The sequence below is a fragment of the Ailuropoda melanoleuca genome, chromosome 6 (assembly GCF_002007445.2).
Source record: "Ailuropoda melanoleuca isolate Jingjing chromosome 6, ASM200744v2, whole genome shotgun sequence".
In the NCBI taxonomy this organism is placed as follows: Eukaryota; Metazoa; Chordata; class Mammalia; order Carnivora; family Ursidae; genus Ailuropoda; species Ailuropoda melanoleuca.
In genome coordinates this window covers 13,983,881-13,996,402 of record NC_048223.1, presented here as the reverse complement: position 1 = coordinate 13,996,402, position 12,522 = coordinate 13,983,881, and the positions used below count along the sequence as shown (strand labels likewise).

The 12,522-nt window shown below is 36.8% G+C and overlaps 1 protein-coding gene across 1 annotated transcript in view; it reads right to left on the bottom strand.

Moving 5' to 3' along the window:
• The window catches only part of RYK (receptor like tyrosine kinase), a 95,119-nt gene that overhangs the window by 14,813 nt on the left and 67,784 nt on the right, over window positions 1-12,522 (bottom strand). Inside the window, exons 12-14 of the mRNA XM_034661821.1 lie at window positions 8,150-8,282; window positions 6,761-6,870; window positions 6,437-6,596 (exon numbers count right to left, since the gene is read on the bottom strand). Coding sequence (XP_034517712.1) covers window positions 6,437-6,596; window positions 6,761-6,870; window positions 8,150-8,282 — 403 coding nt within the window. The remainder of the gene's footprint in view (window positions 1-6,436; window positions 6,597-6,760; window positions 6,871-8,149; window positions 8,283-12,522) is intronic.

The window sequence follows — 12,522 nt, the reverse complement described above, 5'->3', positions numbered from 1 at the left end:
GTCAGTCAGAGAAAGACAAATACCATACGATTTCACTCATTATGTGGAATTTAAGAAACAAAACAGATGAAATAGGTGAAGGGAAGGAAGAATAAAATAAGATGAAAACAGAGAGGGAGACAAATCATAAGAGACTCTTAACTACAGGAAACAAACTGAGGGTTGCTGGAAGAGTGGGTGGGTGAGGGGATGGGGTAACTGGGTGATGGGCATTAAGGAGGGCACTTGAAATAATGAGCACTGGATGTTGTATGCAACTGATGAATCACTAAATTCCACCTCTAAACCTAGTAATACAGTACATGTTAACTGAATTGAAATTTTTTAGGGATTTTATTTATTTGAGAGAGAGTGAGCAAGAAAGAGAAAGAGAGAGTGCACAAACTGCAGAAGCGGCAGAAGGACAGGGAGAAGCAGACTCCCTGCCAAGCGGGGAGCCTGACTCAGGGCTTGATCCCAGGACCCTGGGTTCATGACCTGAGCTGAAGGCAGACACTTGCCGAATGAGCTACCCAGAAACCCCTTAAATTGAATTTTTTTTTTAAAAGAGTTCAATTTGAAGATCAAATATCATGAATACTACTAGCAGTGAAAGCTTGAGTTCACTTAACTTACTAACATTAATTGATTTTCACAAGTTTTCAAAACTGACATCCACTGTGCACAAGGTACAGGCTTTATTAGTATATATCCCTTCCTAAATATCCAATTTTTGAAGCTTTTATTAGCCTATGAATTTTAAATTTTCAGACACAGTTTCTAGGCCTTTTCAATAACCATAACTGAAATACACATCTATAGGAAGGAGTACATTACTTTATTTATTTATTCTTTAAGATTTTATTATTTATTCGACAGAGATAGAGACAGCCAGCGAGAGAGGGAACACAAGCAGGGGGAGTGGGAGAGGAAGAAGCAGGCTCATAGCGGAGGAGCCTGATGTGGGACTCGATCCCATAACGCCGGGACCACGCCCTGAGCCGAAGGCAGACGCTTAACCGCTGTGCCACCCAGGCGCCCCAAGAAGGAGTACATTACTTTAAAAAAAGCTTTACTATTTAAAATTAAAGATATCATTAATAGATTTATGTAAGTAACCCTTAAAGTGGAGCTTTCAGCAATTTTGCAAGGTTAACTATCACCTAATAATCTTAACACTCATCCAGATTTATCACTGCAGCAAATTATCCCAGCTTCAAATGAACCCAGATATACAATGACTATATATAAAGTGCACTGACTATATCAGGTATCAAATTTAGTACATGTTGCTAAGTCAACCTCAAAAAATCAGCAATCTTTAGGCACAGAGTATCATACATGATTGAAAAGAGACCACTTCTGCTATGAATCTGCCCTAGAATCCGTGATTAGGAAAAGGAGAATAACCAATATTGGATAGCTACCAGGCCATCACATATATCTGCTACTTACGAGACTTTGCTCTATTGCAATAGATGCTTAGACATTCCTCCATCAGAACACAGGCTATTTGAAGGTAATGTTCAATAGAACGATAAGGACAAGGAAGGAAAGGGAAAGGGATGTTCACAAGATCTCTTGAAGAAAATATCTATTCTTAGGGAGAGTCTAATACAGAAAATACATCAAGGGCAATACTTGATCACAAGACAGCAACCGGTCACCTCTGAAAGTATAACAACTCTTTCTAAAGTAAATCCATTTATTCCTCTTTTCCAGAAAATACTAGGACTATTAAAATATTATTATTAAATACAACTAAAAAATATTCTCTTAATGTGAAAAATATTAAACTTCAAATCTTTATTTCCTAATATCTGAATGATCCTTTCACCTCTCCAGCTTTTCCTTAATGTCTTTATATCAATTCCTCTTAATGCTAACTTATATTTATTTAGTTATTTTTTATTGAAGTATAGTTGCCACACATGTTGCATTAGTTTCAGGTGTACAGCACGGTGATTCAACAAGTTTATACATTATGCTATGCTCACAAGTGTTAGCTACAATCTGTCACCACCACACAATGCTATTCCTCTTAAAATGTGAATTTTATGTTTAAGTAAGTCTAAGGTGGTTGATGTGTAAAATCTGCAACCATAATGGAAACAAATAAATACTGGGAATCTAAGCATTATTCTAAAATTAGTGATAAAGAAACAGTATAAAACAGAAAATTTTCCATATTTTTAAAAACAATAAGCATTCTCTGAAAACTGTACCTTTCTCTTTGATACCACAGTAGTTCAGAAGACCACTCTTCATGGGTATATTATGAATGTGAGTTTCTGCTGCTCAAGTCTGCTCAGGGTGTGGCAATGACTTTCCATGACACTGGGCAAACAAGAGCAATAAGCACTCTGCTGTAGATATAGTATCTGGATAACTTTGCAGATTTCCCTTCTTCCTCTAGGTCATCTTTAACGTTCACAAAATAAATATTGTAAAGGCACAGGAACACATTTTAATTTACACCCTAAAAACTGTTCAAATACCTTAAAGAGTCTCCTCGTTGCTATAAGCCATGCTGATAAGATTAGCATGGAAATCATTTCCTTGACTTGTTTTTCCCAAGAAAATGTTTTTTAAATACAATGTAATACTGTAAAGACCAAAAGCACCAAGAAAGAAATGTAATTGTGCATTCCTGATTGCATTTAGTCTCTTAGTAGGATGTAGTCTCTTAACAGCAGAATTATGTTAGCTACTATAATTACCCAAATAATTGAAAGAAGATATAAATCAAGAAATCTATTTTCAAATAAAGGAAAATAAAGTTACAGAAAAAAAATCTATGGTGGTATCTACATCTGATGAAAACAGAATAAAAACGATATCCAGAAATTCTTAAGAATGCCTAAGATGATGTCATATCTTGGAATAATAAAAGAGATTTATAACTAGTCAAAATCTAGTTGTGCGTATTTCCTAAGTTCAACAGTTAAAAGCTGGTATTAAGATTATAAGAATCTTGACATACTGAAGTATTGAATCCTTCCAGTAAAAATTGTGAAAACACAGGCAAGAGATGCAATGTATTATTTTTAAGATCAAACAAATCACATAGAACTTTCAACTATAAAAAAAAATGCAAAAATGTGAAGGACCTTTTAAAGGACAAAGAAAATGCCCTCTCCAAGGCAGTAATACCATCTCCTAGGTGCTACATTTACATCTGAAATATGTATTTTACATGTGTAGAGACTCTGGTGAGAGTGGGCATACATTACGTATTTTGCATATGACTATGTATAAAGTTTCTCAGCCCCAAAGTACCATATTAAATGTAGCCTTTGAACCCCCAACTCCATCTATAAAGGAAAAGCAGGAACAGAGAATAATGATTATATGTACAAATTTTCAATACAAATGTTAAAAAGCAATCTTTAACATTTGTGTTTTAACATAAGAATTCAAAAAGTAGGGGCGCCTGGATGGCTCAGTTGGTTAAGCATCTGCCTTTCGCTCAGGTCATGATCTCAGGGTCCTGGGATCAAGCTCCGAGCCCCATGTAGGGCTCTCTGCTCAGTGGGGAGTCCGCTTCTCCCTCTCACTCACCCTCTGTGCTCTCCCTCTCTCTCTCAAATAAATAAAATCTTTAAAAAAAAAAAAAAGAATTCAAAAAGTATTCAATCCCAAAAAACTGAAAACAGATTTTTACACTAGTATTTGTATCAGAGTCAGAGGAAACAGACCAGTGTTCCTATTCCTTTTAATTTTAATTATCCAAGGCAAAAGATATTTAGGTGGGAAAAAATATATATATATATACACACACACACACATATATTTTAAAGAAATGAATTACTAAGAATCTAAAGAAAAAAAAACTGAACATTTTAGGGGTTAACCATGTTAAATGTAAATCAATGGGTACTCTCACTATCACATTCTAAGTACAGCCTGAAGAATTTGGGTCACACAGACATTTCAAGTAAGTTTATGCCAAGACACGCCAAAAGTAATTATGATTTTAAAGTAAGTCTCCTGTTAAGTTGCTCACCATTAAGTTCACAGAGATTTTTAAAAATAAAGCTGTCAAGTGCTCAAGCAGCAACAAGATATCTAGTATAACTAAATTCTGACAGAAGACAAATTCTGACATAAAATATGTGAACTGTTGCAAAATTTCTAAAATACCATAACCACAAAAGTAACTAATTCTAATTCTGAAATATTTGCTTAACTAAATCATGCATCCTCAACTTAGACTTTACCAGCTAACACAGGACAGTGTACCTGGCCGAAGAGATGTAGATCACGTTACTTAGGGATCTATTGTTAACTACAGTCTCACTGGCTGAAACTGTATTATCCTACTGAATTTTCACTTCGGTGTTCCTGTGAAATATTTAATCATAAATGTTGTAAAAAAAATTCCTATTACTGCTTAAATATACAATGGAATGCCTACACAGAAATAAACAAATACATTAAATTAAGCAATGCGTTTTGGGGGCTTCCATGTGTAACCAAATAACACTACTGGCCATCTTGTATATCCCCTTGAAATATTAGCTATCAATCAATACTCCTTTTTCTAAGAGAATAAGTAAATAATCCCCAACCTCTTCAAGTTACATGGCATACTTGTCATTTAAGAAACATCTATTTCCTGCCCATTAGACTAGTTTTGGGTTCACCACAACTGCCCCTTCATTTCTGCTAAGGCAATTATGCTATATTTCAATGAGTAACAAAGTCATAAATTTCAAAAATCAACCACTGAAAAAAATATTAGGATCCCAAAGAGATGAGTGACTTAATATTTTAAATCAACAATGGAGTAAGATTTTTAAAGAAAATATTGAACAAAGTTCCTTTTACTTTTCTGCATTCAAAAACGTTCAGATGTAAGCTTTTCTACTAAAGGGGTAGATTTGAAATCCATATAGTTCCAGTTTAACTGATACTATGTCTTAAAGCTATGTGCTAAAACCAAAGTTAAACTCATTTGCACCCCCGTGAAAACAGCTTTGCTTAATGGAGAAGCTAGTAAAGAATTCCAGCTTCTAAATAAAGAATTCAGAACTTCAGAACTTCTAAATAAATTCCGAACTTCTAAATAAAGATCTGGCAACCCTCAAAACTAGTACCATATCAGTAAGAGTATAATTGGTCCTTAATGATATTTAATACAGCAGCTGTGTGCTAGCCTAAAATCAAACCCTGCTTTGTCTTTTCATATTATTTAAGAAAAAGCAAAAGCAAAAATGCAACCCTTCCCTCATCTCAAAAAAGCTTATCCTCGATTGTATAGGTGGGTCCTAAATTCATATGTATCTTTATAAGAGAGAAGCAGAAGGAGTTTTATGAGACAGACATACACAGAGGAGAAGGTGATACGAACATGAAGCAGAGAGAAGCAGCCATGAAGGATGCCAAGAGCCACCCAAAGCTGGAAGAAGCAAGGAAGGTACCCCCGTAGGGCCTCTGGAGGGAGCATGGCCGTGCCTACACCTTGATATCAGACATCTGGCCTCCAGAACTCAATTGTGAGAATAAATCTCTGTTGTTTTACCACTAAGGTTACAGCATCCAGAGGACACTAATACACTGAGGAAATGAGTGTATTAAAAGAGTAATCCTAAAAGCATACAAACTTAGAAGTGAAAGAGTAACCTTATACTATAAATAAAATATATTGATAAGACACAAGATACAATGATCTAGTAAGCCCAGTTTTTACAGTTGAAACTTTGAAGCAAACAATTCTATATGATTATATATGCAACACTAACAATCACTGAGTGGTCATAGAGGGGGACATTATAAGCAAAAGTTTTATCTAATCTCTAGCTATTCAGCTACAATAATAAACTGCAATAAGCAAAAGATAGGAAAACAAATCCATCTTTCAAATCAGACAAAAAAGTGAGAAATTAAAAGCAACCTAAAATACCTGCAAAATACCCACAAGTAAACATGGCTTCTGAAACTGTTCATCACTAAGTATAAAGGATCCCACTCTATGATCTGCTCTGGAGGGCAAAACTACTCAGAAACAGACAAAAGGGAAGAGAGTGACCTCTGGGGAATTATAAATAACACAGGTCATAATGCTGGAAGAGGTCTGAAAAGAAGAAAACAATAAATCTTTATGATCTGGCAACCAACTGGTCATTCTGAAACTTACATAAGAAAAGAAAAATAATCAGCTTATGGAAACCTCTCTAAGCCTTAATAATATCCACCTTTAAAACTGGTATATTAGTGTCCAGCTATTTCATAGTGTTAACAGCCCCCTCATGGGGCTACCTGAGGATGAAATGGGATTACACATATTGATAGACCAAGGTTTGGGTCACAGCTTCTTTCCATAAACTGGCTGAATGGAGCTAACTACGCTTGCTTTCTCAGTGAAACATTTCAGGGAACGATTACTAGATTAAAAAAAAAAAAGAAAAAAATTAAAACATAAAGTCTGTTGATATCCAGGAATCCCAGCACTTACCACATCACTTGCACTGGAGAACTCATTATTAACCAGACTTTCCAGAGCCATCCACCGAACTGGCCTGTTTTCATTGTCCCCCAGACAGTGATAGTCCATGGGGAACAAGTCTCTGGAGAGAGCATTGTCTGTGATCTTAACTTGGAGTGTGTCATCAATGCTGAAAAATAAAGACATGAACATCAAATACAATCAGCATATTTAAAACAAATGGATCACAGTTACTTTTAAATACCATACAATGCCCACTGTGATTCCTGGAAAGAACCCCAAATCTGGAGAAAACTAAACATGAAATGTCAGTGATGAGCTCATGGCACCTACACACAGTTCCTAGCAGCCAGGTCTTTGTGGATAACTTCCCTTCTGGCCAGATAGCTCATTCCACAGGCAATCTGAATAGCCATGTGTACCAGGTCTTGTTGAGAAATTGCCTGTGGTAAAAAAAAAAAAAAAAAAAAAAAAAATGACGTTGTTTGCAGTTAGCACAAAAATGATGACGGCAGTCAGCTGCTTATTTTATTCCACAATCCCACTCTATCCCAATATACCTCTTTACACTTACACATGGAGTTTTAAAAAGCTACTTAATGACCAAGAATATGTTCCCATACCTCCCTAATATTTGTATCTACTGTAGTCTTGCCATTCTGTCATGTAACTTACCATTTACTTTACCGCCTCTCTCATCTGTCAGGTATAGTTCCCCAACATCCAGTGCATACAGTAGCTGCTCAATAAATATCTGGTCCACGAATGCCAGATTCTCAAGGTAAAATTTCAAATGCTTATTATTCAATAACCTGTTCTTTTCTTTAAAACTCATAGTTTTTATTAGGAGATGGTCCCTGGGGACCATTTTCAAGCTAAGAGAAGTCAGCAGCTCTCGCTACTGATGAGAACTCCTCTAGAGCCAGTATGCCAGTCTTGTGGGCTGAGGAATGAAGTTCTTCCTCAGGTGATGCTGATGGGCTACAGCCTCCAACAACTTGTTGGAACCCTGGCTTTAATCCTGTCAATTTATGAAGTATACTGACATATTAGGTCAAATACTCAGTGCAGCCTTTGAATCCACTTTCTCCTGGCAACTGTAGTAAGTACATTATTATAAGTCCTAAAACAAATTTAATGTGGCTACAAGTTACAGTAGGGAACAAAACACCAGCTAGGCTATTTAGCACAACTACCATCATGTGTCTGGAATGTAACCAAACGCTTCACAGCTATGTGCACAAGCAGTGAAGAGAAGGACACTCTTAGATGACTGACATCTTATAGCCAAGCATATTAAAAATAGATTCAATTATCTCCATAATCCAGACTTCCAGTCGCCACCAGCTTTTGGTACGATATGGACCAAATGACTCAGTCAAGTGTGTTTCCATTCCTAGAAGGGAGATCTAGTACCAGTGCCTTCAAAGAGTTATCAGGAAAATGACTGAAATGGTGTTGGAGAGAGTCTGAGGTGATTATAAATAAACACGCAATGGATAAAAAGGAAAAACTTCAGCATCAGTAAAGTGCAACCTTCAAGACAGGAATTATAAACCATCTTCCTCTAAATCAACAGGTTATAAATATCTTCCGGCTCATTTTGAGTTTCTTTTTGCAGGCTTTTACACAGTTTATACATAAGAAAGTTAACATCTACTTTCAAAGATACCATCAGAAGTTCCTGGTAAATAACTGGATATTTGGGCAAATTTTTCTCACCTGTGGATTATTGGCCTCTACTAATTTGCACTGCCGTAAAAACAACTTAAGATTCCCCCAATTCATGTAAGGCAGTACCACCATGGGCTTTTCTCCTTCTTCTATACACACATGCGTAATAGGAAGAAGATTTCTACAAAATAATAAGAAATCAAGAAAAAGACAAGTGAAATCTAAAACCTCAAGGGCTTATTTTTAATAAAAAGAAACAAAGACAACCCAAAACAAAACAAGAAAATTTCAAACATACTTAAAAACAAGATTACTATTAAAAATGTCATAAAATTAATAAATGCCCTTTGAAACTAGACTTCAGTATTTTCCACATATGCACTTTGATAGGGAAAAGCTGTAAACTCAAAGCTGTCTCCTATGGACTGGATTCTCTGAAGAGACACTCTAGCCACACTAAATCATTACTCTTTACATGGGAAGTGACTGAGCCTCTTTTCATACCAAGTCGTATGCACACTAAAATGACTACAACAGGTCTGCATTCAGATTTAACGGAGCACACCATGATTTTAGAAGTACTGTGAAGAGTTACCGATCTCTCAAAACCCCCTTCCCCAAAATTACTCCTCTGCTCCTCTACTCATGTCTGAAATTCACTGAGCAGAGTTAAAGGTTATTTTAGTGCTGTTTGAGATGAAATCATTAAAAGCCCTCCAGAAGAGGTAACAAGCTGACTGAACATGTTTTAAAGTACAAATGGCTAGGGGTGCCTGGGTGGCACAGTGGTTAAGCGTCTACCTTCGGTTCAGGGCGTGATCCCGGAGTTATGGGATCGAGCCCCACATCAGGCTCTTCCGCTATGAGCCTGCTTCTTCCTCTCCCACTCCCCCTGCTTGTGTTCCCTCTCTCCCTGGCTGTCTCTATCTCTGTCGAATAAGTAAATAAAATCTTTAAAAAAAAAAAAAGTACAAATGGCTAGTCTTCATTCTGCCCATTTTATAAAGGAAAGGAGGATAAAGAGGAAGATTTGGGACCTAGATGAAGAGTGGATGAGAGCCGAAACTGGTGCTGTAGACAAGAACAAGGCAGAGGAAGGGAAGGTTTTGTGGGGACATAAGACAAGAACTGTATCCAGTTCTCAGTCTCACCCAGTGTGCTTGCAGAGTGAGAGCTGGGAGGCACTCAGTGTTAAGAAGATGGCCATAAGGCAACTTTGGGCCAATGGGGAGCCAAACTACAAGTAGAAATAACTCAAGAGCACTGTTATGAAGCACTCCTGATGTAATTAAAATAAATTGTAATTAAAATAAATTTTTTCCTACAGCTATTTTAACAGTAAAAATTATTCTCACAAATTCCACTGGAAAAAGGAATAAAAAGACTTTCAAAATGCTTTAAAATTTTTCAACGCTTTACAATTCTTACTTGTGGAGTGTTAAAACACGAAGTAAACATGTTTTGCATGTGGAATTATATAACACAACCAGTTCTAAAAAGTTAAATTCTGAAACGAGGCATCATTTCTTACTGGGTATATTTCATTTGTTTGATAAATTCTGTAATACGAACACTGAAGCTCATTGGTTCATTTTTATCCCTCAGGCCTAGCAGAGCTGCAAGTGCAAAATTGGTACTTCATGAATCAGAATAAGAGAATGAGCAAATAAATGCATAGACACAGCGATGACACCAGGGGTCAAAAAGAAAGGCATGGTAGGACCTAGTCCCCTTAAAAATGAAACAAACTGGGGCGCCTGGGTGGCACAGCAGTTAAGCATCTGCCTTTGGCTCAGGGCGTGATCCTGGCATTATGGGATCGAGCCCCACATCAGGCTCTTCCGCTATGAGCCTGCTTCTTCCTCTACCACTCCCCCTGCTTGTGTTCCCTCTCTCGCTGGCTGTCTCTATCTCTGTTGCATAAATAAATAAAATCTTAAAAAAAAAAAAAAATGAAACAAACTGCTACAATGAGTGGAAAGAACAATAATGTACTTTCTACACACTGACAGTGTGTTTTGCTCATTAAAAATTAGGAGTCGTGGGCTCCTGGGTGGCTCAGTCGGTTAAACCAACTCTTGATTTCAGCTCACGTCTTGATCTCAGGGTCATGAGTTCGAGCCCTGCACTGGGCTCCATGCTGGGTATGGTACCTACCTAATAAAAACAAAAAACATAAAAAACCTAGGAGTCCTGGTATTACTGTATAGCCAGGAAGAATAATTAACTATGACCAAACTCTATAATCTGCCTCTAGAAGTATTTCCCCAATCACTCAATGTCCAGTATCAACTCCATCCAGCATGAAGAATTCCATCATCAGGGGCGCCTGGGTGGCACAGCGGTTAAGCATCTGCCTTCGGCTCAGGGCGTGATCCCGGCGTTGTGGGATCGAGCCCCACATCAGGCTCCTCCGCTATAAGCCTGCTTCTTCCTCTCCCACTCCCCCTGCTTGTGTTCCCTCTCTCGCTGGCTGTCTCTATCTCTGTCAAATAAATAAATAAAATCTTAAAAAAAAAAATTCCATCATCTAAGGGTGTCCTGGGGCTGCTAATTCATCCTGGCAGGATGCTTGCTGGAAAACCCTACAGCTGAAAGCCACATGAGAAATGCTGTAAATACATGCTCTGAACATTTTTCAGCCAAAGCACCTTCGGGCTACAATGGATATAAAACTGCTTCTTAGGAAACTCCTGGCTTTGTCTGGATTTGTCCCTGTCTCCCACTTCTTTGTTGAAGTAGTGAGGACTTTCTACCAGGGTAAGAATACAAGGTACGTACCCAAGTACTAGATTAACATTACATACTAGTATTAAACACTTTTGACTCTTCCCCCTAGTGTCAGCATAAGAGAACATCAAGCACTTCCAATATTGCCAAGAAGCACATTTTCAAATGACCATTACCCAATTCTTGTTTTGTTACTCAGAGGAAACAAAATGTGTTTTTTAGAAAACACAGTCTCAGGAATGAGCTATCCATCCATTCCTCTGTAAGTAAGTTCTACACTTGGACTGAATCAGGCCAATGGAAGATAACATTCTTCAACCACTTGACTTTAACCCTTCAATGGGGCATCTTCAGTCCCTCAGTACTGTATGTTCAATTTTTTCAAAGGTCCCTGGGATTTTTTATACTCAGTGAAACTACAAAGTTCATCTGTCCGTTGTATTAATCAATGCCCCAAGCGTATGATAAGCTTAATGGGCAGCTGCCTCAGAATTTGAAACTAGAAAACCGTTTTCTTCCCCCAAGGAACATTTATGTTTCTTTCTCTTCTAATACTGAGATTTATCAACTTTTAATGGTTCCTCAAGCTTGGCTGCCCAGAAGCTAAGAGATGTTTTATGTTCAATCACAGCAAAAATATTTGTATCTTTATTGTTGGCTTGTTTTCTCTTCCACCATCACAATGCCATAAAACTCAGTTTGATTTTTCATTACCATTTTATTGATTCAATCAATATTGATATTGATATACTGCTGCCTTCTGTTTAGGTTCTCAAATTCTTTCAAATATGACCCAAAGTATAAATGACATTCAAAAATAAAATTCTATATAGTCATCTTATTTTTTGGCAGAACCCAAATAACTGCTCAAAGTACCCAGAAATTAAAATGCATGCTGCTTTTTGCATGTATCACTCTTTCATGTGTTTCTTCCCCCAGAAGTCCATAAATATCTTCCAACAAGGATGGTCACTGTCCCATTTTTGTAAATATACACAACCAAATCTGCAAGAGGCATACAAACAAAGCTGACTTTACATGCTGTTTAAAAAAATAATAAAATAAAATAAAAAACCTTGCCCCAATACTGATACTGCACAGTGCATACTATATTTAAGCCCTTTTTGTCTCAGAAGGTAGCTTTTGTTACAGCTCTGTGAAGAGGACTGATAATCAAGCTTTAAAAAAAAAAAAGTTCTTATATAGAACTATAAGTATTTTTTTTAAATCATACAGTGACCTAACGACAAGACACTGGTTAAATAAAACACAGTACATCCATTCAATTAGCTGCTACATTTCTTTTTTAAACGTGGACATGAATTAATAGTTACTTATATGAAGAGTTAGGTACATTGTTTTGTTATAGCAAAGAGCCTGTTAACCTTATTTAAGATAATAATGGTGTTACGATTATTTAAGAAAACATCCTCATTGGGGGGGTGGAATTGCATGCTGGAAATGAATTGAAAGTGTTGAGATAGCCAGTGTACTTAAAATATTTCTACACTCATAAATATCTATGTATCATCTGGATAAATAAGAGACGTATACACATACACCAAACAAAAAGGGCGAAATGTTAACTACCATTGAGTTTAGGAGATGGGATTACTGGTGTTTATTATGCTTGTCTTTGGTATTCTTTGTTAAAAAATTTCACAACGGATACTTTTTAATATATTATATAT